The 27,415-nt window shown below is 33.1% G+C and overlaps 1 protein-coding gene and 2 long non-coding RNA genes across 4 annotated transcripts in view; 2 read left to right on the forward strand and 1 right to left on the reverse strand.

Annotated features, from left to right (window-relative positions):
* Positions 1 to 27,415, forward strand: part of Fatp2 (Fatty acid transport protein 2) — a 158,910-nt gene that overhangs the window by 110,112 nt on the left and 21,383 nt on the right. For both annotated transcript variants that reach the window (XM_075313392.1, XM_075313393.1), the window contains exon 3: positions 1,634 to 1,831. In XM_075313392.1, the coding sequence (XP_075169507.1) occupies positions 1,634 to 1,831 (198 nt within the window). The remainder of the gene's footprint in view (positions 1 to 1,633; positions 1,832 to 27,415) is intronic.
* Positions 14,856 to 15,492, forward strand: LOC142241609 (uncharacterized). The gene is made up of 2 exons (XR_012723726.1): positions 14,856 to 15,065; positions 15,121 to 15,492. It is a non-coding gene; the product is annotated as an uncharacterized LOC142241609 (long non-coding RNA).
* On the reverse strand, positions 15,085 to 15,914 carry LOC142241611 (uncharacterized). Its single transcript, XR_012723728.1, has 2 exons — positions 15,514 to 15,914; positions 15,085 to 15,454 (listed from the first exon to the last, which is right to left on the reverse strand). It is a non-coding gene; the product is annotated as an uncharacterized LOC142241611 (long non-coding RNA).

The following is a 27,415-nucleotide window of genomic DNA, read 5'->3' on the forward strand; positions in this document are numbered from 1 at the left end:
AATCGATAATAATGTATTCAATCTAACAATTGTTTTCTCCACCGCATTCGAATGCTATATACACCCAGAGAAGGAATATGACCACCCCAAACATATTTCAAGAGCAAAATTTTATTTTTGGACGTTGAACATGAACATGTTTGTAGCAATCGTGTTATTTTCTCATAAATTTGCATCTGGCAACCATGTATATGTTTGCCGAGGAAATGTTCCACGCTCACCGTCCAAAAATAACATTTTGCTCTTAAAACATGTTTGGGGTGATCATATTCCTTCTCTGGATGTGCGCACCACGTAGTGTGTAATATTTCATTAGGAAGCAAATATAATTTATTCGAGTTTTCAATTTTTCCATGATTCCAGAGATCCATTTTATAGTCGACTCGTCTTACTTTAAATAAAAATGAAAGGTTAAAGTGTATACCCGAGATATTTACTAGAATAATTATTTTATCCTATCAATCTATGATATGTATGCCAGAGAATAAATACATTTCTAAATTAATCAGATGAATACGCCTTAATCCTTTCATTGCTAAAACTTTAGTAAGTTTGTTGACAATGGAAAAATCTCACGCATGGCACATTATTATCCTCTACTCATAATAACTATGATGTATTCAAGGATTTTCCTTATTCGAAATTTCGAAAAGGTTGTAAACGTCGATTTGTAAGTTTTTAATGATAATATTTTGAAACTTTCTCTCATAATTTGTTATATTATAGAAGCATACACTTTTGAATTGATTGTTTTCAAATTTTTGAAACCAGGCCGTACATAAGGAGTTTTCGTGACAGCGTGAAATTTCAAACTCCAAATTCGCCATTGAATAATAAAGTCGGGTCTGGACAAAATTTAATTTTTTCTTGCTCTTTTTTCTCCGATTAAGTCATTCATAAAACAAAAATTTTAATAAAATATATAAGTCAAAAACTAAATATTTTACATAGGTTTACGACATTTTCGACGTATAGAAAAATACGTCGTAAAAGTATGCCAAATACTTCGCAGTTTTCAACAGACCAACCCTTTTTGTGATCCCGATTAAAAATTTTTACATAATATTGATACAAATTAAAGAACGAAAACATTTCGCATAATTTTAGAGGAATATATTTATGATATTCTCTTTGTCATTCTTTTTTATGTTTCACAGGTGAAAATCAAATGATGTTCGTGTTTAACAGTAAAACCAGAAATGTACAGCAAAAAAACGAAAATTGATCTTTTTTTTGTGGAAATTAATTAAATGGTAAAGTGAGTAAGATTTTCTAGAAAACGTTTAAATTTGGAATGAAAGGCTTTTCCAACCAATTTCATGTGAAATATGTATATAAAATATTGTAATTCATAAATTTGGAATAAAATAATACCTCCGATTTTTTCTTTTAGATATTAAGATCAGTTAGTCGTTTTGATTGTATTTATATACGTACCATAAAATTTCTACCCGATTTATTGCAAAAAAAAAATCCACGGCAACACTGTCTCAACTAATTCTCTCTGTTGACATTCGCCAACTCATCGCTCTCGCTCTCTTTCTGCTATTCATTAAATGTTTATCTCACAGAGTTAAACAAAAAAATTCAAAGCAACCAAAGCATTTATTATTTTATTTGTATTTATTTTCAGCTCTTCAGTCTTTCTTCGCGTTGTGTGCTGGACGGTTTGTCTCGGTATTATTTTAACAGCGATCGTGCTTATCTGGTACTACATGGGTTGGACATTTGGACTACCTGCCCTCTTCATCGCCTTCTTGGTGATTCTTCTAACTAAACCCGGGTGGCGATGGTTTTACATAGCCGGTGCAACGGCCAAACGAGATTTTACGTGAGTTTTAGCTCTAAAATTAAACATTTTTGGGGTATATTTCGGTGATGTAAAAAAAAACACGAGCAAATAAATGAACAACAGAGTTCAAATTGACTATGGAATGATATACCCTACTTTAAGTGATTCAAATGGAGATGTGTGTTGAAAATTTCTAATTGCTACAATTACTCTCGGATGTATGCTATTGTTTGTGCGCGTTTTCATTTCATGGATAAGATGTGATCAATTTGAGATTCTCTAGATTTAAAATCACCTGATGTGACGGCAGGCTTAATGGATGCCATCAAGAATCAAGTTTGTCAGACTTTTAAACAAGAACTAAGTAAAGGGTGAATAATACGAATTAATTAGCAGAAACCATAGTTCTCATACTCTCTAGCCCATTTGAAATTAAATGAATAAACAATAAAGATCGTTCAAGTATGTAAATGTATCTATATCGGCTTGTACTAGTACAAAAACTAACCCTGTGTGTGAATGTAATCCATGAATAAGCAAAATAAGCAGCTTTTACGAAACAAAACTCGCAACCCGAAAAGTTGTATGTGGTTCAATGAAAACAACATTCTTGCCTTTGTGTTGGTTCCTCTTCTGCAGATCATGTACGTATCTTTGTTTAAAAGAATCGTCGTTGAAATGATGGTCATCTGTCAAAAGAGCTATAAAGATACAGCCATTTCGGCCTCACAAAGCGTACGCACTCTCACACATTGTCTCAAAACGAGAGAGATGATCTTTGTCATAAAAGCCTAAATATTCACCGATTATATTCTTGGCGGAACTAAACAATTAAACATAGTTTTAATACTCATCCCAAATGCAACGCTTCTCAAGCATCCGAAAGTTACTTCCCAATGAATTTTTTTTTAAGTACCAAGTGAAAGTTTATGCTGAGATACATAGATAACAGTAGTTATTGTTGGTAAACATTAGACACAAGTTTTAGAGAAAACTCATTTGAGTTGTACAGTGTCAGGCAAAACAAAACCAACTCGAAACCATGCCACATAATAACCAATAAAATTGTATAGATGTTGAAAAAGTTCAAAGGTCTCGAAAAATGTGTTTTTCATGTTACGGCGTAAAAATTATATATTTGGAATTCAAATTTTTAGCACATTATTTTTAAGTGCAAACATACAATGTTCATAAACTAGCATAACATGTTTGCGACATATATGTTAATATGTTAGAACATATTCGTTTGGGATATAACATTTTTCTAAATATAATATGTATGGATGCAAACATATATTAATTTAGAAATTGCCTATAAAGATATATGTGTGTAGAAAAAGAGACCGAGAGAGTATGCTGCAAGTAAAATAATGGAAGTAACCAATTGGTGCCTTAAAAATATATACACACAAGGAAAATTTCATTAAAAGTTTTTTCTACCAGTTAATGCCAAAGGTGGAACATAATATGTTTGAATAATACAAACAATATTACTCACACTGTTCATCATCTGTTAATGTAGCTATAAATCCCTTTCGTTTACTTGCTGCGTGCACGTGACACGAAATTGTCGTGACTCACGCTGATGGCAACGCCGTAAGTGTACGTGAGCGTGATTAACAAACCATATGTCGTGCGCAGAGAACGAAAACAAACAAAACAAAACGTTGTCATTTGTTTCGTTTCGTACAGAAAACTGTATTGTTATATTTTGAAGTTTCTTATTAAATTGTTATATGAATAAATTTTTGTTTTATGAAAATATAAATGTTTGAACCATCTTTTATTGTAGTAAGATAAAAAATATTGATTTTAGGGACAACTTTTAATTAACTAAATTTTCTTTGACTCAAAACTAACTAACTTTAAATTAACGTATTGGTAACTAACTTAAAGCTAATTGAAAATAGTGCAGAGTTGGTCAATTGACTACTTCCTATGACATCGCCATGTTAAAATACACCCTCAAAACAATCGCATATAAATGTTTGCCCAAACATTTATATATTAGATTTCTTCCAATATATAATATGTTTCAAACCATATTGGTCTAAACAACATAATATTTTTGGGTAGTCTAGGTTCCAAATATTATGTATTTTTCTACCCAAATTCAATAATGTTGTCTTCCAAAAAACTATATGTTATTATGTGAACATATAATACGTTTCGAAACACCTGCTTCGACCAACTCCAATTTTTATTTATTTTTTTTACATATATTTTTTTACATATATTCCAGATACGTTCGGAATATCCCGAAAAGTTTTTCAACATTACATACTACATTAAATTTTTACTACGAAACTGTACAGTGTAACTGTAAAGAATGTCTTATAAAAGACTTAAAGTCAGAAAAGAACAGTGCTTGATATAAACGAAATGTACTGAGTTCAAATCATACATTATTTTTTTATTGCAAAAATAAAAATTTTGTAACAAAAAAAAGGTTTCTGTATAAAGTTTGAAATTTTCGAAGAAATTCAAAATTATGTTTAAATTCTGAACAATAATTTTACAACCAACACATAAATTTATTTAGGTTTGAAGAATTGTTTGCTTTCTTTAATAATTTATTTTAAAGAAGATAAACTTATTCAATTATAATACAATTTGTCGAAAAAAGTTATAATGTTATTCTGGTTTTACCGATTCGAGTTTTGCCGCTAAAAAGAGTACACTGAAAAAAATATTGTCGTGAGACCAAAGATTTCATGTCCTTAAAATAAGAATACAAATTTTGCTTAGCTTAGAAGACGCATTTCTCTAATATAAAGTTTTTTTCTATGTTCAAAAGTCGATAAACTTTTCAATGAAGACGTGTGGTCCTTATAATTAAGTGATTTGACTTGAAAATGGGTATCATAACATGAAAGAAAACATTTTTGGCTTAAGTCAACTTGACTTTAATAATTCAGAAAAATTCATTAAAATTAATGAAACTGTCTTTAAATTTGTTGCATTTTTTCATCTTGGCTATAATGCAAAAATCATTAAAAAGTAGGATATGTTTTTCAATACTTTATTTTAAAGACATTTTTTACTTGAAACAAAGCATAATTTATACTGGAAGTCTTGTTTTTAACGGACATTTTATAGCATATGAAAAAAAGCTGAAAAAGCGAAAAATGGAAATGTGCTTCGTAGAGTCAAGTACACAAAACCCCATTTAAAAGAGAATTGTGTCTTAAAAGCATCCTTACTTGTATACTCCGCTTCCTTGGTTCGGAATCACTACCAAAATTGTTAAAGTAGAGACACAATCTTTCGAACAGGACATGCTTTTTTCAGTGTATAGTGCCCTTTCGTTAGTTTTTATGAAGATCCCTTTAATTACCTTTGTTTGAATATTTTGACTTTTTCGTCCTACGTTCCGATTTGTTTTGACAAAACAAAAAAATCGTGCCCGTAATGCGAAAATGATAAACAAAACTCATGCTCTTTTTTTCAAATATATTTCATCTTGGTTCCGAATGAATTTTCTCTCCGAATACTCATTTTAATATTTTACTTAAGCATATACAATTTTTGGCGAAGTCTTATATCACAACATATATATATTTTTACTCCAAATTTGTAAATTTATACTTGTTTATATTCACACATAATATTTTTCCAATCTTTAATGAAATTTTCTTTGTGTGGATATATTTTTAAGGCGCCAATTGGTTACTTTCATTATTTTACTTCCAGCATACACTTTATGTCTCTCTTTCTAAACACATATATGTTTATAGTCTATTTCTAAATTTATATATGTTTGCATCCAAGCATATTATATTTGCAAAAATTTTAAGTCCCATATACATAATATGTTCTAACATATTAACATATATGTCCCAAACATGTTATGTTTATATTGTGTTTAAAAATTTGAGTTCCAAACATATAATTTTTACATCCAAACGTATGAAAAACAGTCTTTTTCGTCCGTGTAGTTAGTTGAATCCATATAAATTCAATCCAAATGACACCCACTGTATTATATTTGCAAACATTTTATGTCCCAAACATAATATGTTCTAACATATTAACATATATGTCCCAAACATGTTATGTTTATATTGTGTTTAAAAATTTGAGTTCCAAACATATAATTTTTACACCCAAACGTATGAAAAACAGTCTTTTCGTCCGTGTAGTTAGTTGAATCCATATAAATTCAATCCAAATGTCACCCACTACACCCTAAAAAAATCGCTTCTTTAACATATGTTCCAAACATATTTTGCAGGAAGCACATATATTATTGGATACTGCCGAAACATTAATATGTTTGTTTTATATGAAAATATTATATGTTTGGAAGCATTTTGAGCCCAAAAATATTATATGCTTGGAAGAATTTTTCCCAAAGACGAATGTGCTCATTGCCTAACATACTCGTAATTTTCACTTCCACGAAATATTTTAGTTCTTGGCACCTATTTCTGTAATACAAATAATGTTGAAGAAATTATTCATTTTTATAAATTTTTTAAATTTTACCTTTCGCCTGCACGGAGAATCGAACCAAGGACCATACAGATTGTAAACCAACACACTATCCACTGGACTACGTAGCTGTTATAGTCACCAGTAGATAATTATCGTTATAAATTACATTTATATAGCATAGTTTGCAACGCCCACAAGCCCATGCAGACATAACATTATTTAACAGAAACATACATTTGTTTGCCACGTGGAGCAGTGGTTAGCATGTCTGCCTTGCATGCAAAGGGTCGTGGGTTCAATCCCAGCTCCAACCGAACACTTTTTTTTTTAAATTTACACATTTATATTTATACTATATTAAATTTTTATAATGAAACTTCGAAATGTGGGTTATTAAAGATTTATAGTCAGTAACAGTGCTTGATATAAACGAAATTGACTGATTTTTGTATAAAATATTATTTTTTTATTGCAAAAATAACAATTTTGTAATAAAAAAACTGTTTTTGGTACAAAACTTTAAAATTTGGAAGGAATTCAAAAACTCTAACAAAAGAAGAACGTGGAGTCGAGTATAAATATACATAAATAATTTTATAATATAAACATAAATTTATTTAGGCGTGAACAGTTTTTGACTAGCATTTAACACCATCCCTCTAAAATGCCTTTTATTTTTCTTTAATAATTCATTTTAAAGAAAATAAACTTTTTAAATTATTTTAGCTGGAAAACTCGAACTTAATTCCCGCTTTTATATTTGAAGATGTCCGTCAACTCCTCGTGGACTACTTATTAATAAAGAGGAACTAAACTTTGTTTTTATACATTTTACTGTGTAATTTTTCACTATTTCCTCCTTATTTCATTTTACTGTCCCAACTCTAAAAAGAGTATAGTGCCCTTTCGTTATTTTTATGAAGACCCCTGATTCCTTTTAACGAACCAAGAAAAAAATTGTGCCCATAATGCCAAAATGATAAACAAAACACATGTCCACACATATATAAAATGCTGCTCTTCAAATGTCTATTCTCTTGGTTCCGAATGTCTACGCTTTATTCAAATTAAATAATATTTAGACTTAAGAATCACCCTTATTCCTGAAGTCGCCCTCGCTCTCGCCGTCGCTTTTTGTCGTCTGTCGCTTTTAAGTCGTCTCGTCATTCATTTGGTATTCCTGCGAAGTGGCGACGGCGACGACGACGATTACTTTTTGTACCAATTACAATTCTCGGTAATAAAAGGCCGATATCACTAGAAAACAATCAGCTGATGTGCAAAAAAAGAATTTCAATTTTTTCGGTTTAAAATATTTTTATTTCTGACGCAATTCTAAGTGGGAAAATCAAGAAAAAACATTTAATTTGACGCGGAAAAATGTGGATATATATATATATATTCGAGGACAGTTAAAGCTTCCAAAAGTACAAAAATGGCGACGACGCTGAGATCAATGGCACAAGGATCATCGTGAAAGAAAACAATCAGCTGATGTGCAAAACTGAATTTTAATTATTTGCGTTTAAAATGCTGTTTGTTTGTAATCCAATGTTGACTTGGAAAACAAAATAAATGATAAATTTGACTCGGGAAATGATTTAGATATCTACATAGGACAATAACAACATCCGGCATATACAATTGGAACGACGTTGACATTGTGTGTCCAAGGATCATTCAAAGTTCGACACAATTGTTACCTAAGTTTGGTGCTAAATAAAATACATTGGACTTGAAGGATTTCTATTAAAAATAAATGGAATTGAAAATCAACACGTTTACTTTAATTGTACAGTGTTCTTTTGAATGTGATGACCATAACTGCTATATATACTGATTTCCCCCCCATTTTTTTGTAATTGTTGAAGATTAGTCACTTTACCTCTTACCAATTTCCATTTTTTACATTTATTTTTCAATTCTTCGATTAATAAAGTCTAAAAAACTTCTTGAAAAATTAAACACTAAACTCGTCGCTGGTAAATTTAAAGGCGACAAAAAGCGACGATGTTGGCGACAAAAAGCGACACCAGGAATACCGATTTTCTTCGATAGCAGAATATATCGACGAACGGAATACCAATTAGTGGCGACTGACGAAAAGCGACAAAAAGCGACGGCGAGGGCGACTTCAGGAATAAGGGCGAATATCAAATTTTTGGCCTTATCATAAAACAGTTTTCCGAAACAACATACAAGCGGTTTCACAGAAATTGTTCTCTTTTGATTCTTTTGCTGTGTTATGTTGATATCTTTCGTCAACTCTCCCGGTTTCCATCTCTATTTCTTTCTCTATACTCTCTCTGTCGCTTTGAATAAAATATCACAACATATGTATGTTTAGTCGAAATTTGTAAATTTATATATGTTTGCATTCACACATATGATTTTTATGAAACATTCATGCCCCAAACATAATATATTCTAACATATTAACATAGATGTCCCAAACATTTAGTGTTAGTTTAGGAACATTACATGTTTGCACTTCAATATATTGTGTTTTAAAATTGTGCCCGAACACATTTTGTTTATATCGGAACATATGAAAAACATATTTTTCTAACAGCGTACTACTTGAGAAATAGCTAGCTTTCATTTAGTTTGAAGTTAACTGCATGTACGACTGGGATAACATGAAATTAAAATTGGCAAAGTGTAATAAATAATCACAGTAGTAAATATTTATTAGTATTTGAGCATTTCATACACTAAAAATTTAGGATTTCACATGTTTTATGTGATTGTTTTTAAACAGCTGATGACAGGGTTTTTGGGCATGTCCCCGATAAACTAGTACTCTGTTTTCATTAAAGATGTAAGTTTCGTTTAATAAATGGATACACTTTCTATTGCAAAAAGTTTTCTGCAATATTTAAAAATCCAATGCAGTCGGACGCATCTGCCTTGATTGTTCTTAAACAAATATCGACAGTGTTTTCTTCCCGCTTTGTATATTTATTTTAAATTACAAGGAATTCTTCTTTCATTCCATTTCCCTTAGCAGGGTTGCCAAGTGTAACGCAGCTTAAATACCTATACGTGAACACCCAGAAAACAATGCGATAGTCGTGAACACCCAGAAAAATGACCGAAAATATTTTAGTAATTGCAACATGAGAAAATTCATTAAAAAAATGCAGTTTAAAAAAATTTCATATTTTGGAAGAAAAATTGGAATTAAATATTGTAAAAATTTCTTTAGCGCTAAAAATTTCTTTAGCGATAAAGTTATAGGCAGATACAATTGAAATAAAATTTACTCATTTGAGAAACTTATGAACTCAATTTAAGCATACTTCACAGATTCTAGGAAAATATGAACTATTTTCATATTTAGTAAAATTGTGTACTTCAAATAATTAAAATAAGAAAAATTTTCTCGCATTTGGCAAAAATGAACTAAAATCCACTAATTGTCATGACCTAAAATAAAGTTAAATCGGCTATAAAAATGTAGATGTCTTTTTTTTCTGGGGGAGGATTGCAGAACCACACTATAGATGTTGTTTATTTATTTTGTTTGCAAGATATAAAAAACCCAAAATGATTCGTATTTGGGATAGTTTAACGAACAAACAATATTCGGATCATATTTTTTTGGATCTTTTTCGAATATAAGACCCAAAATTAATCATTTCTACCGCTAGATTTGTACTAACGGCTATAGAAATTCGCTTTAAAAAATTAAATTTGTGATTTAGATGATTCTCAAAACTGCGTTATTTACATAAGAAAAAAAAATACGCGAAGGAATCAAAAAGATTTTACATGTCTGCTCTAATTATGAAGCCTGTTTTCATGTACTTGGTGCAACATTTGTATGAGCTATCCAAAACATCGTTGCTCTGGTATTCTATTCAGAACATCTCATCAGTTCAAATCTCACATTATTATTGCCAGGTGGATTTACGTAAATTGATATTCTTTTGATTCACAATAACTATTTATTGTACTTAAATTGTCCAATAAGATGAAATTAAAAGCAATAAAAAACCATTAGTGAAAGAAAACAATTTTTTAAATTTAGATTTTTGGGCAAATACAAAAGATATTCCTTACATATTGTTTTTGGGAAACTACATATGTAGACATTAAATGTCAGCTATGACCAGCTCCAAACATTTTTCTCTGTGTCAATATGTTATCTCTGTGTATGTAATATTGCTCTAAATTTAAGAAACTGGTATTCGAAGTGCATTTATAGTAAGATTTATCTATCGGTAAAGATTTTGGTTTAGCAAATCACTTCAATGCCTATTGCCAAAATAAAACTCACAAATACTTGTTTTACGTCGATAGCTTGTTAAATATTTATACAGCATGCGAATTTTTGTCCATTATTTTTATGACCTTGAAAAGCGGTTTCGTAATTGCTAAATTTATATGCCTTCTAAATGCTTATGTTAATATTTAAACATTTAGCTAAGAGAATAATTATAATGACATTTTTTTAATAAATATGTATGGGATTTCTAATTACATCAGCTCAAATCGGTTATATATGGGACCTATATTCCAATTAGAGCCGATTTAGATCGAATTAAACACATAATGTAAATACTACGATCAGTGCAAAGTTTCAAATAAAAAATTGGACTGAATTTTATCCTCTGTGGTGCGATAGATATATAATTTATGAGAATTATAAATTCCACTTTCTGCGGAAAATTTTGGAAGCTTTGGTCTGTTATGTGATAGTAATGAAATGAATAGTAGAGTAAAAATAAAAATAAAATTTGACGTCGGAGTCAAAAATGACCAATGCACGAAATATAGCCCCTGATCAACCACGAACAACGATATGCGTTTCTTTTCGATCGGACTTCAAATGACGTCCCAGCACAATAAATTGTATTTCGGGGGGTCGTAGGGTGCACGGAAAAAAGTTTTGGTGTTCTGAAATTGTCTTCGAATATGCTAAAAAACTGGGGGGTGACCGCATCAACTTTTTTCGTGACCCTATCTAATGTACATTAGCGAAATTGTGTAATTTTTTTATTTATTTAATTAAGCATATCCTGTACAACAAGATTAAAGTCTTATGATTAATAAAAAAACAATATCCGTCATTGTTATTGCCAGTATTTAGGACGGTTTCAATTTGTTTTTGTGTCTACTTAATATCGCGTAAACATTTCCCAATCAATTTTCACTCTCAAACATTTGCAGCAATACAAGAGGTGACAAATTACCTGAAATGTAATACAATGTTGGCATTAATATCTATTGATCATTAAATGATTGCCGCAATAATGTTCAAAACTGAGTTGTTTCTCACCGGGCTCAACAATATCCTATACCAATATGTTGTATGGGACTAATGGTGGTCCTACATATATTCCCAGGTGACAATCAATAGTATCATTGGCTTTATTTGCTCAATCTACAATTTATCGAACTTCTGTGAACTTTGCATAAACGATGCATAAAACTACATTCTTTTTGATTATGGGAATCTGTAGCAAAAGGCAAAATGTTCACATATGTATACATTAGAATTATGTAGAATTTGTAAACTTAATTAAGTTCCCAACGACAATTGTATTCTGCATACATTTACTAATCAAAATTCGTTATGATATTGATTGCATAATGAACAAAGATGACAATTTCCCAAATTATTGTGTGAAATATGCAATTTTATTTTTTTAATTTATATAAAAACAAGTATATACGGCCGCAAGTTCGGCCAGGCCGAATCTTATGTACCCTCCACCATGGATTGCGTAGAAACTTCTACGAAAGACTGCCATCCACAATCGAATTAATTGGGTTGTGGTATCTTAAAACTTCTTAACATCGTTTTCTAAATTGTGAGTTAGTCCATACGTGGTATATATTAGACAAAAAAAAAGTATGTATAGGTAAGTCTACAAATAATTACGAATCAATATGGACTTTTGCACGGGATCGGTTTATATGGGGGCTATATATGATTATGGACTGATATGGACCATGGTTGTTAAATATCATGTACTAACATCACGTACCAAATTTCAACCGAATCGGATGAAATTTTCTTCTCTTAGAGGCTTCGCAAGCCAAATCGGGGGATCGGTTTATATGGGGGCTATAAATAATTATTGACCGATGTGGACCAATTTTTGCATGGTTGCTAGAGACCATATACGAACACCATGTACCAAATTTCAGCCGGATCGGATGAAATTTGCTTCTTTTATAGGCTCGGCAAGCCAAATCGGGGTATCGGTTTATATGGGGGTTATATATAATTATTGACCGATGTGGACCAATTTTTGCATAGTTGTTAGAGACCATATACTAACACCATGTACCAAATTTCAGCCGGATCGGATGAAATTTTCTTCTCCTAGAGGCTTCGCAAGCCAAATCTGGGGATCGGTTTATATGGGGGCTATATATAATTATGGACCGATGTGGATCAATTTTTGCATGGTTATTAGAGATCATATACTAACACCTTGTACCAAATTTCAGCCGGATCGGATGTAATTTGCTTCTCTTAGAGGGCCTGCAAGCCAAATTTGGGGGTCCGTTTATATGGGGGCTATACGTAAAAGTAGACCGATATGGCCCATTTTCGATACCATCCGACCTACATCAATAACAACTACTTGTGCCAAGTTTCAAGTCGATAGCTTGTTTCGTTCGGAAGTTAGCGTGATTTCAACAGACGGACGGACGGACGGACGGACATGCTCAGATCGACTAAGAATTTCACCACGACCCAGAATATATATACTTTATGGGGTCTTAGAGCAATATTTCGATGTGTTACAAACGGAATGACAAAGTTAATATACCCCCCACCTATGGAGGAGGGTATAAAAATTATATGAATTTTTTATTGTATGACTATGGAAGTCCTAATCTTCAAAATAAGCTTGTATAAATTTATCAGCTGTCTATTATTAGCTTACGAATTGTAGTATTTTGAGTAAAGCAACCTCATTTCCGACGATCATCTCTTCGTTTGACGAAAAGGTCTTCCCTGGAAGCATTTGTTGATTTTGGGTTGACTTAGCAAAGAAGCCTTTTTTCTTTCTATTACTGTTGCGTTTTGACTGAGGGAACTGTCATCTTAAGCATGGGTTTGGATGATGTCATGTTTCACCTATTTTCCTATATCAATGCAAAATCTTGGTAAAGCTTAACTTGGTCGTACTGTCAGGTGCCTCGAAAAAACACTTTACGTATTGCTAAGCCGCGGATTTAATATGTGTATCCGGACATCAACTGCAACAACGACTCTGACGCAGAAAAAGGTGATCTGCTCCAGATCGATTTGGGCTAGGAACTGTTGTCCCACCAATCGTTAATATTGATTTAGACTCTGGTGATTTTTTTCTGTTTTGAATTTCAAACAAGTACAGTGAAACCTCTCAAACACTCACTGCCGCATAAATTTTGTCCACATTAGGAATGTGTCCGCTTATGAGTGGTTACATTTAATGTGATAAGATAGCAAACGTATCAGGAAAAATTTCTACTGTTGGGAAGTGTCGGGTTTGCAGAGTGTCCATGTTTTATAGGTTTCACTGTATATACGGAATTAAGTTCGGCCGGGCCGAATTTTAAATATTTTTAAGTACTTACTGGGCTACTTAAATATATATAGAATTTCATGTGGATTTAATGGCAGATACTCTCCCAAGCGGATCGGTTCAAACGGTGCGCTCCCCGAAGTAAAATTTCTTACCAACAGATTCTGAATGTATAAAAAACCATTTTTGGCCGAGATTTACACATTTTACTTACATTAACTCGTCCAAATGTGCAAGAAACCCCGAAAAGATAACACTGATTTTAAATCTACATTCCTTAGATTTTTATCCGCATTAGTCGACTTCGTGCAATTTGGATGCACGAAACAAGTTAAGTTAGGAGACTGGTCTATATAGAGGCAATAGCATACCTCTAGAAAAGAAAAATTTCGAAGAAAAACCACTGCATAAGTGAACTGCTGTTTAGAGAGAATTTTATAAATTCACTTTTTGACTTAACTAGCATAACCCGGCCCGCTTCACTGCGCCTTCCGAAGCATATTTGTTGGAACATTTTGCGTTGACTTAGTCAACCATATCCTTCGAGCTGCAAACAAATTCGAAAAAATTTTAATTCTTTCAAACAAATCGGATAACTTGCTTTTTAGTTTATACCATATACAGAAATACTGCGGATATGCAGATGTAAAACCGTCCTTCTCAACAAACTCGGGGAGAGGGTGTTCCCTTTCCACCAATTTTTTAAAATTATGTTCTGTATTCAAGTCGTTGGACAATCTTGTACATTTCCTGTGAATTTCAAGTGTGCTTTGTTAAAGAAAGGTATCCTTTCCCTCAACATACCGGAGAATGAAGCATCATATTTCAACAACATGCAGAGAATCTATGTTTCCCGTCCAATAAAGGGTGATACGGTCAAAATTTGGTCAAGGGGAAACGCGTGTACATCGGTGAAATCGTTTATTTAAAAATCAAATTAAATTTCTTTTTCAAGTTCAATTAGTATAAAATTCAGGAAAAATATTCAGTTAGGCTTTCGCTTTTCCAAATCCGAATTGCCGGGCCTCACGCTTGACACCTGCCATCAGATTTTGTACAGCCACCTTGTCCACCTTCTTCGCCGCAGAAAGCCAGGGGGGTTACTCTGTATTGCGATGCGTAAGAAAAATTGTCGCGAATCGAGTAATTGGTACTCAGTAATTCGTTTTCGTATCTACCTTGCGCATCTAGTTTTCGCAAATCTGGCATCACCGCACTCTATAATGCGAAAGCGTATGTTAAACTCGTTCGTTGATCGCAAAAATCGTGCGCAAACAAAATAGCAATCGCAAAGTAACAAATATGTAAGTAAGCACAATTAAATTTTTATATTTGTATCTAAATTGTTTATTGTTTTAGGGAAAAACCAAAAAAGTTACAGACACAGCAACGTCAGTTCCAAACTTTGGTAGACTTTATGGTCTCTTCCGCAGTTACCTCAAATTGTATGTGCTTGGGACAAAGTATTCGTTCAATCACCTCGCAAACTTCTTTTAAGCAGCGCGACATAGATTGCTCTGATAGTCCTAAAAGATGGTCTTGGCCGATTTGTAGATAACCACCTTGTCCAAGCAATTTCAAAGCAGCGGCCACTTTTATTGGAGTTGGAATGGCGGTGGATTTATTTGGAACGACGAGGTCGTCTTTAATAGCGTTTAATACATACATAAACGCATCTTTATTAAGACGAAATCTATAAAAATGAAATATTCGAAAACGTTTGTCACATAATTTGAGTTTCCATTTTCTTACCCGTGGTCACTTAGGGAGAGTATATTTGACCGATCTCGCAAAATTCTTCTTGTAATTCGTTCATGTTAATTTTCTTCAAACCATAACGCTATCGAATCCATAATTATTACTTTTTTGTTATAAACGATTAGCAAGTTTTAAAAGAACACGCACCGAACGGAAGATTGTTTAAAATGTTTTTTTTTTTACAATTTTTTGACATTTCTTTTTATCATTTTCGTTATTGTTTACATTGTGCAGCCAGCGTTGTCATATTTTCGCTTTATTTTGCTAAAGCGTTGCCATATTTTCAGTTTACTTTGCGAAAGCGTTTGCGCAAGTGATACAGAGTACCGAATTGTACTCTTAACGCATTTAACTATCGCATCGCATTTGCTTTCGTATCGCAATACAGAGTAACCCCCCAGTTTGCCTTGAACTGCTGCTCGTCCTTAGCAGTTATTTTGGTCTTCTTTAGGTTCCGCTTGACAATAGCCCAGTATTTCTCAATTGGGCGGAGCTCTGGCGTGTTGGGAGGGTTCTTGTCCTTGGGAACAACCTGCACGTTGTTGGCGGCGTACCACTCCATGGCCTTTTTACCGTAATGGCAAGATGCCAAATCCGGCCAAAACAGTACGGAACAACCGTGTTTCTTCAGGAAAGGCAGCAGACGTTTATTCAAACACTCTTTCACGTAAATTTCTTGGTTGACAGTCCCGGAAGCTATGAAAATGCTGCATTTCAAGCCACAGGTACAGATGGCTTGCCAAACCAGATATTTCTTTGCGAACTTTGACAGTTTTATGTGCTTGAAAATATCTGCTACCTTTCCCCTTCCTTTTGCCGTATAAAACTCCTGTCCCGGAAGCTGCTTGTAGTCGGCTTTGACGTAGGTTTCGTCGTCCATTACCACGCAGTCAAACTTCGTCAGCATCGTCGTGTACAGCCTCCGGGATCGCGCTTTGGCCGTCGTATTTTGTTTATCATCGCGATTTGGAGTCACTACCTTCTTGTAAGTCGATAGTCCGGCTCGTTTTTTGGCTCGATGCACGGTTGTAGACGATACACCCAGCTTATTTGCGGCATCTCGGAGAGAGAGGTTAGGGTTTCGCTTGAAACTACCGGCAACTCTCTTTGTCGTCTAAGCGGCTTCCGGTTTTCGACTTCCCCCCGATCCAGACTTCCTGGCTGTCGACAAACGTTCCCCAAACACTTTAATTACATTTGTAACGGTTGATTTGGCAACTTTTAGCGATTTTGCCAGCTTTGCGTGCGAGTAGCTCGGATTTTCGCGATGCGCGAGCAAAATTTTGATACGCTGCTCTTCTTGCTTGGACGGCATTTCGAGAACTGAAGAGTGAATTCCAAAATCAAAATAGGAGCAACATTCTACACACACACACCTTCAAAATGAGGGGTGTTCAGGTTTTTTAAATGCAAAATTGAAAGAAATACGTCAAGTTTATAAAATTTTGGCCGTATCACCCTTTATATAGGAGAAAGTAAAAGTACTTAAAAAATTGAACATATTAACACTTGTTAAAATAATGGACATGCCTCTTGGATCATGCCATTCCCGAACATATATCCCATACTTTGCCTGTCAATTTCATCTATATTTAAGGTTTTTACTTCAAAAAGTCTTGCAGAAACCTCTGCAAAAATCATAAAATTACGTACCGAGTTCCCATTTACGGACAACCCTATACTTTCAATTTTCAAAAATTCGCTCCATCCCGGCCAGATATCGACGAAAATCACGTACCTTATATTAATTTCACAAATTAGCCATCGGTCCCTATAAATTCCAAGTAAATTGACAAAGTTCATTTCACTATTTCCCTTCCCCAGCCAGATATCGAAAAATCATGTACCTCTATTAATCTAATCACCTTCTCCCATGTTCCCTGCAAATTTCAAGCAAATCGGAGAAGATAAATTTTGCTCTATTTGTTTAATGGGACGTAACTTTCCCCGACAAACACAGAAGTGGATAGCACCCTTAATCTTGAAAATTCCAAGAAAATGGAATAACTTTCCTTCAAGTGTGGGGCAAGGAAAATGTTCTCTCTCCGTCCAAATTGATTTCATAACCTACCCCCACGGCCCTTGAAAATTTCAAGAAATCTTTAGAATTTTAGTTTTTTTCAGTTTTAAAGGATGTCCCCCTCCCCGACCAAATATCGAAAAATGATGTTTTATGTAGCCTTCCCAGAAAAAGTCAAGCAAATTAGGTTAAGTTAGGTTATGTGGCAGCCCGATGTATCAGGCTCACTTAGACTATTCAGTCCATTGTGATACCGCAGTGGTGAACTTCTCTCTTATCACTGAGTGCTGGCCGATTCCATGTTAAGCTCAATGACAAGGGACCTCCTTTTTATAGCCGAGTGAAACCACTTAGAAAAGCTTTGAAACCCTCAGAAATTTCACCAGCATTACTGAGGTGGGATAATCCACCGCTGAAAAACTTTTTGGTGTTCGGTCGTAGCAGGAATCGAACCCACGACCTTGTGTATGCAAGGCGGGCATGCTAACCATTGCACCACGGTGGCAATGGTCAAGCAAGTTATAAGCCCAATTTTCAAAAAACAGAGCAAGGGGAGGTCCCCCTTCCCGTCCAAATGTCACAAAATCAGGTATCCAATATTAATTTCATAACCACTCCCCACGTCATCTGCAAATTTCAAATAAATTGGAATAGTTTAATTTTTCTCTGTATGTACTATTATTTTTCCGACCAAATATTGGAAAATCAGAAACCTGATATAAATTTCATAACCTCACCCAGTTTTTCCGTAAAATTTCAATCGGAGAATTTTAGTGGGTTTTAAAAGAAGGTGGGCAAAGGGAAGTTCCCCCACCTGAACCAAATATCAAAAAATAATTTAGCCGTTCTTTGTCTAGACGCCCCTTAAACCTTCCCTGAATATTTCAAGCAAATCGGAAATTTCGTTCCAATTTTCAAAACGTCGGGCAAGGGGGAGGTCCCCCTCCCTGTCCAACTATGAACACATCAGGTACCCCGTATTAACTTCATAATCTTCCCTTACGTTCTCTGTAAATTTCAAGTAAATCGGAGAAGTTTAGTTTTTTCACTGTACTTATAAAATAAGTCGGACAAAGGAGAGGGGGCCTTTTCCTTTTTCCTCTTTATCGGGTAGCCAATCTAAATTATATTAAGAAATGTTTATTTCTTTTATACAAAATTAGGTTTACAAATTTTGCGACGTACGTACCGTCGTAAATGTATGTCGCAAAAGTCACAGTTTACGACAAGCCAACCCTGAGCATGATTACAACAGACAGACAGACGGACTTGGTTATACCGGCTTCTTCTCCATGATCAAGAATATATGACTAACTTATTATACCCTCCTAACCACGCGCAGATAAGGGATATGACCACCCCAATCATGTTTCAATAGTAAACTTTTCAAAATTGTTGTTAATGTTTTGTCGATGCATTATTTATCAGACTACCATCATACTTATCTTAGAAATTACATATATTAAATGAAACTGATTGACGGGTTTGAAACAATGTGATCTTACATAGAAGTTGATGCAAACAGTCTTCTAACTATGGCTGGGTCAATGACTTGATATCTATGCTTCGTTTCGATTTCAAATTCTCCTTGGTGTACAGAATTTTTTATTTCGGTATGTTCTCTGACGCTGACACAGATTCTACTGGTTATGCTAAAGATAGAGATAATACTCATGCGAGCATGTCTTTGCTGCTCGACGCTACCGTTTAATGCATATGCGGCGTGAATAGAAACTCATTCCGAAAACAGTACCCACTAATTACGAAAATAACAAAATTTCCTTAGGAGATAATTTAAGCTTTTGCTTTCTGTACAAAATCATTTGTGGTTTCACTCGAGAGAAACCCCCAAAAAAACAAAAATATTCGATTAACAACAACTTAATCGTTATGTTGTTTGTGTAAACAATGGGCATGTTTTGAGAATATTCGACGATGTTATGAAAATGGATTTGAACATGTCTATCGAAACGCTGAAGCAATCTTATCAATATGCATGATACTCGAACCATGTTCGACGGACTACGGAATAGAATTCGAGAAGTACAAAGTGCACAACAAGTAATTTATATGGAGGCTGAATATTTAATATTGAAATTCATGAAATTAACCAAAGTACTCAACTGTGAAGACATTGTCATCTAACCTTATCTTAATGTTAAACACCGCGTTTTTAGGGTAATACAATACAACTACTTGTAAATCATTTTGGGGTTTATAAAAAATCTGAACCAAGTGGTCAAAGTGCAATTGTGATATGTGGTCCCTTGTGGTCGATACTGACAATTAAATTTTGGAATAGGTAGTGATATTTTGAAATTAAACTTTGATTTCTAATCTAATCTAAAATTCAAAGTGAATGTTGTCAGTTTTAAATTGTATATCTTTCCTATTTCATTAGGAGTACTGCATGTTGCATAGAGTTTACCTTCTCTGTGTTCGCCGGAAATACGATATCTCCTATGTCACATTTGCAATTAGTCATAATATTGCAATAAATCCACTTTTAAAGATAGTGGCAGTGGCCCAAAGGCAAAGTACCAAATTAATAATAAACAATGAAGTCATTAAAAGTGGCGCTATGTTTGGCCAGATATGTGAGAATTTAAAGATCACCTCACCTTTTGTTAGTATTGTTTTAGTTTCTAAACAAACGATAAAATAAAGAGCAATTGCTGCGACACAAACAAACAAAAATCACTATCCGGATTATAGAGGAAAATTTAAAAAAAAAATGTCCGAAAAATGTTGCTGTCCGGACTGGAGAGGTTATATTCTATATGAAAATTTTCAAAATAGAAAAAATAAAATAATTTAAAATTTTTAGCATAGATTTAAAAAACAAAAAAAATACGAGTTTGGACAAAAATATGAATCATCTCCCCCCGGCAGATATATACTAAATGCTATGGAGTTTTGAATTAGCCAGCGATGAAATATGTACTCGTATAGTCAGGCTTGTGTAGATTGGTTTCCAGCATCTTCTTTTCAATAACTTAATAATACCAATTTGCAAATCTTCTTGTCCAGTAAGCTCGTATGAAAAATGTAATAATATCTGGAATAAATAATTTGAACAAAAACCAGCCTGCATTGATATCAGATTAACATAAAAATAAACAAAAGTATAAATGATACATAATTGAAATGTATGAATAATAATCATTATGCAAAAAAAAATAACTACAATAGTTTAATTAGTTGATAGTATCTGTGTATTGCTTTTTTGAAAGAACATTGCTGATAAATAATATTTGGGTCGCCCCATAGACGGAGGAATTGCCATTCGAAGAGTAGTAATTTACGTCGTTTCGGAGCTATAATAGTCCTGCTAGATCTAACAATTTGTAGCTTTTCGTATAATTATGTTGGCACATAGGAATATCTAACTTTATGTAGCAGTGTAAGACATTTAATTTTATAATAGATGGTATAAGTTTTTTGAAAAAATGTTCGTCAAATTCATTAGACATATTTAAAATTTTTTGTCTTATTAATGAAAACTTCGAGGTAGAATTTGCAAAAATATCGTTAACGCCATACGAAATTCAAGATGGACGCATTTTTGTGTTTTTAAAATTTACAAATTTTAAGAAATTCTGAAGTACTTTGACCAATTTCGTAAAATTGTATGATTTAGTTGTATATAACTCTTTTCTCTTTTTTTTAGTTACGAGGGCGGTTCGGAAACTTCTTATCCTATCAATGAAAGAGAATAGTTAGTTTCTCAAAAATATTTTTATTTTTCAATATAATCTCCTGAAACTTCAATACACTTAGTCCAACGCTTTTCTAGCAATTCTATCCCGTGATTAAAACAGTTTTCGTCAAGGTCTTCAAAATAGTGGTTTACAACTGTATTTGCATCTTCATTTGAGGTAAAACGCTTGCCAGCAAGGATTTTTTTAGATTTGGGAACAAGTACGTCACTGGGAGCTAAATCAGGAGAATAAGGTGGGTGGTCAAGCAACTCGTACTTTAATTCGTTGATTTTAGCCATTGTTAAAACACTCTTGTGCGCTGGTGCGTTGCCTTGATGAAAAATTATTTTTTTGTGTTGTAAGCCAGGACGTTTTTCTCCAATTTGTACATTTAATTGATCCAAAAGGTTGCAATAGTACTCTGAATTTATTGTTTTACCCTTTAGCAGATAGTCAATCAATAAAATACCTTTGAAGTCCCAAAAAACCGTTGCCATAACCTTACCAGCCGATTGAATTGTTTTTGCCTTCTTTGGGGCACTTCCTCCAGCTAAATTCAGCAACCCAATTTTTTACTGTTACATATGAAGGAGCACTTTCACCTAACACATTCACCATATCATTATGAATTTCTTGTCCTGATAAACTTTTTTATGTAAATATTTAATGGCAGCACGCATTTCTAATTTTTCCATTGTAAAAAAAATTGCGGATGCGTCTTTTTTGAACACCTGTTTCTATATGAAGGAGTTGCCAGATCGTAACAAAATTTTACATGTTTTCATAACACTTAACTTTTTTCTGTTTATACCGCGCTTTTTGTGCTAGGCTAAGAAGTTTCCGAACTGCCCTCGTACAGACAACAAAAATTATTAAAGTAAAGAAAACTTTCTCATATTGGGAAAATTTCAATTAATACACAAATAATAGTTTCTAAGATCTAAAAATTTAGTTAAATTGGCATTAGTGCCCCCTTTTCTAGTGTACTTTTACATGAGTATGTCCAATAAGGAAATTACATCTCTGCAGCCATACCTAAAGCTATGCCCGGAAAAATAGAAAAAAATTATTTCCATCAAACATTGCTTTAGTACACGTGGAATTCTATTTATAGATTAAACATAAACTTATATATTTGTGTCTTTCTTTTCGTTATCTCTTGTGTGTTATTATCTAACTCCTCTAATTTGTATTTTATACCCTACTCCATAGCACTGAAGTCATCATTAAATGACAAAGTTTTTTTTTTTCGACACAACCAATGTTTTATATATATTAAAAGGTTTTATTAATATTTATCAATATGCTGGAAAGTGTAAGTAAACTTTAACTCTAAAATCTTATTGGAATAATTTAAATAAAAATAGAACTGATTTATTATCTTATGGCGGTTATCTTATGGCGGTATTCAAACCCATGCCCCGAGATGGGATGTGGATTGCTAGTAGGGTGTTCTCCGCGATAATACTCATGAACAATTATAATTGGTAATCGAAAAGTTCGTTGATGGTAAATCATTATTCCCAAGTAAATGGTAATGACACAAGAGCATTTGGTAAAGAGTTTTTCACCTCAACTACTTACCAAGCTATTGCTGGCTTATTGTTAATCTATTTTTTGTTTGTTTGTTTGTTTTTTTTTTTTACGTCGAGCTAAAGGGTTAATGTACAGTAATGCAGTCATATTTTCGAATTCTTACGGACAAATAAATAAAGTATGATTTATAACCTAGTGTTATCTAATCGCAAACTGAAAGTGAATGTGCTAATATTTATCTTTCCTATTTCTTTGGAAATACTGCATGTTGCATCGATTTTACTGTCGTAACAAAAATTAATCAGAACCGCAATATGTGCTGCCCTTTTTACAATTATTCGCAGTTTTGTACTGAATCCATTGTCAAAGATAGGGATAGTGATAGTCGACACACATAATATCAAATGAATGTAAAACGGTACATATACATGGTGGCTAACATGTAATGCAACAAAATAAAGCGCTGCACTGTAGAGCAGATTGCTTCAAATTTTGCACAGAGAGCAATTAAAAGTATCGTCAAGTGGGCTAAATTTGATTGAAATCGGTTCAGATTTAGATACAGATTATGATCTTTCGGCGTGAAATTTTGCACAGGGAGTGGAATTAACATTGAATGATTTGAGATGCTATCGAAAAAGTAAATCGACAAATTGGTGCAGGGTATAAACTTTCCTTTACTTTAAGCTTTCCTTTACAGGTTCTTTTACTGTTATTGTTCAAAAACAAAAATGTCGGAAATAATATAAAATTTTAGAATTCGTTAAGATGTTTTTTTTGTTATTGTTGTTTTATTCTTAAATCAGCAGATTTGTTCGAATTCGCTTCCTTTGACGCGAATAATGGCCTTCAAACATCCGACAAAGGCATCACATGGTACACGAAAGTGGTTCGGCGATAATTTGGTCCATTGCCTTTACAGGTTATTTTACTGTTATTGTTCAAAAACAAAAATGTCGGAAATAATATAAAATTTTAGAATTCGTTAAGATGTTTTTTTTTTTGTTATTGTTGTTTTATTCGTAAATCAGCAGATTTGTTCGAATTCGCTTCCTTTGACGCGAATAATGACCTTCAAACATCCGACAAAGGCATCACATGGTACACGAAAGTGGTTCTGCGATAATTTGGTCCATTGCCGGTGGAAGTGCCGTCTTGAAATGATCGACACTTTAGTATTTTTTAGTACCAACCTTACACTCCAAAATGAAATGTGGTTCCGTTCTTGCGTTAGGTTCAGCTCATGAACAAGTTGTCTACCACTGCATCGTGAATTTCGATCAAATATGGCCTTGACTATTCGGATCATTTCTGATGTTGTTACCATTTTTTGTATCCATATTTTGGAAGCGATGCAACAGTGCCGGTATCACAGTTTAGAGCAATGGTACGAGAAACAAAAGATTTCTCATTTAAATGCTGGAGCGAGCCAAATATAAAGCAATCACACTAACTCGCTTTATTTCCATTACCAAAAATTGTATTTCTGAATATAATAAATCGAAATGCTTTCGTAAAGTTGTAAACAATAAAATGAGCTGTCACTGGAATAAATCTGTCAGATGACCGCGATTCAACTTTAAGTTGTTGCAATACATATCAGTCACCCTGTACACTCTACGATTGATTTGGTTCACCATTTATTCATCTTTTCTTGACTCTTTGCGGTGAAAAGGATTTTTAATAATTCATGTTCGTTTAGTTCTCGTTGTCTATATCTTAAGCATTTCATTTGGAGTTAAATATCACAAAACTCAAGCCGCCTATTTTTGCCACCACTGCTTTTTTTGGCCGATCGACACCATCACCGATAATGTTGGCTCATATCGACTGAAGTCTAGTCTCCGGTTAATCAAAATATAGCTATTTAAAACTAAAAATGCAACATTATTTATTAATTAATATTAATTTGGTAATATGTAATTATGCACAGCAGATATTAATGTACAACTAATCTCATAGTGGTTCGGATTCTTTCAAATTGATTTTTATTGGATAAATGACCAAAACCAAATAGACAAATATTCTTCCTTCCTTCCTTCCTTCGTATTTTAAACGAAAAAAAAAATTGATTTGAGTTCCTCTATTTCGAAAGGCACCTTATTTTGTTGTCGAGTACGAAACGAACGTATGTAATATGAGTCAAGAAAAAATTGAAAACATATTTGAATGAATTCTCAGGCCAACATTTTGAAAATACTCATCTTTTATAATCAATGTATTCTTATACAAATGATGAAATGAACTTTCAAAAATAAAGAAACCCCAATTTATTTTAATTCGGGTGATTGCATTTCTCTCGACTTGGTTTTCGTTCGATATACAGAAACAGGGCAAAATTTTTATCGGCTCAGCTGGCACCGATGGCTCAGCTTTATTCTCGATATACAAGTGTGGGTTTATAACGTTTTGCCCATTCTACTGGTTTCCATGTTACACCCAGAAAAAAGTGACCCCTTCTTTAAGTTAAAATGAACTCATTGTGAAGAAAGTTGAACTTCGTATAGCGCCAAAGACATTTTTATTTGTTTGAACGATGTGATTTTCGTAGAAATTAGGAATAATGCATTCCATATATTAGTTAACATTTTCCTATATTTATATACCACTATACTACAGAATGAAAAAATTTAACTAATTTGAATTCATATATGGAATGATTTTATTGAAATTTTTTCATTCATTTCGACAAATCTTACACATTTGTGGTAAAACTTTTACTTCATAATTAGAACTGCTTACCTTCGTTTTTAAATACAATTTTATTTATTTCTATAAGCAATTTTATCTTCAATAAAAGACATGTTTTATTAATATATTGAATATATTTATTAAGAATCAACAGCATCGAATCTCTTTGAAATATTAGTTTATTATTCCACTATTTCCAATTTCCATGCGATATTATCAACTGTAAAACGCACTTTTTCTTCTTCTTGTACTTTTCACTTTTAATAAGTTGCTGCCTAACGATTTTGTCCTCCTTTTACAATTTCAATACCTACAAATATAAAAAATCATAAAACATTTTTGTTGCAAAAGGTTAGCGTCACTGAATATTACCTGATAATTGAAGATTCCAAAATGAAGACAAATGAAAGGGTTGTTATTCTGCTGGTGTTTTCTTTCTTTATACACTATCACGAACATTGATAGATTTATTAAAAAAAAAACGAAAATTTTTCTCACTAATTTGAAATAACAAATATTTTATATATTTTATTTGTTATTTATTATATTATTTTACCATATTATTTTTTAACAATCTCTCCGAAACAACGCGATTCCAACTAAAAAAACAACCGACGCGCAAATATATCGATTACACCCACGCGCAAACACATCGATTACGATGACAGGTATCGATTACAGGTAGACAATAGAAAAAATTTCCTATATTCTAACAAGTGTGTTTCCTTAAGTTTTGAAAGGATTGCATACTTCTTAGTACGAATGAACTAAAATATTTTTCTATGCCAAGTGTTGTTCGTATGTATGAAAAACTTTCTATTATAATGGAAGTCGCAATTATAATTTTATAAGAAATTTTACTAATTTTGAGGAAACTTGGGTTTAGTTCAGTTTTTGTTTATGTTTACGAATGCTTTGTTATCGGTGAATAAAATTTTCTTTTTCAGTAGTAAATTCTTATACCCAGCGAAGAAAATAGTATGAGTAAAATTCCATGCCTTATTCTAGTTAATGAACTATTCCTAACTGCTTACAGTTTAGGATTTTTTTACTGAAACGAGTAAATTTTATTATTTTTCACAAAAATTTACCTTAATGGAAATAAAATGGATAAACTATATTGATGAAAATTTTTTCCTTTAGTTTCGAAGGCACTTTTTTCTGGGTGTAGTTACATATTTGTGGACATAAGTATTCACAATCATTTCTACTAAAAACCTGTAACAACAAGTTCTCCTTTGGCCGCACATTTGTACATTCATTCTAAATCAAGTTATTAAATTTCCCTTTCAAGCTGAAAAATCTCAAATGAATAACAATTTCACGGTATCGTCTTGGAAATTTTGTGTTGTTCTGTTTGCCGACCATAGCAGGTTTGGCAGTGTCTCTTGTCTGCCGCTGTTGATTAGAACATTGTTCTTTCTGTAGGTCAGTAGTAAAAATATCATGAAGTATGAGCTTTGAATAAATAATTTTACACTTGACCCTGAAAAGACTGAGAGTGACAAACACCGGGAGAGAGAGAGAAAAAGGCATTGTAAATGAACTGCTCTCTGATATGAATGAGATATGACTCAATTAACAGCATTGCACAATGAAATGAATTCGATCGGTGCAATTTCACGCCCCGCCACAGTGCAATGTCATTAATAATACAAAATCGCAATATGTAATACGTATGCAATTGACGGAAGCAAACACTTTTTTCTGCTGATAAAGCTTTAATAGCAATTTAGTTGACATTGACTACCAGATTTGTTTCAGGAAAGCCAAATTTGTTTTCTGGTGTTGAGAAAAACATTGGAATTAAACATAGATATAGATAGGGTTTAAGAATCTATTTGCAATGTTTCTGTATTTGGGACTAGTTCGTAGCATAACCAGACAAATTGTGAGAAGATGCAACACTTGTTACATTCACTGATTAAAAAGAGGCACTATCAAATAC

The sequence above is a fragment of the Haematobia irritans genome, chromosome 5 (genome assembly GCF_050003625.1).
Source record: "Haematobia irritans isolate KBUSLIRL chromosome 5, ASM5000362v1, whole genome shotgun sequence".
NCBI lineage: Eukaryota > Metazoa > Arthropoda > Insecta > Diptera > Muscidae > Haematobia > Haematobia irritans.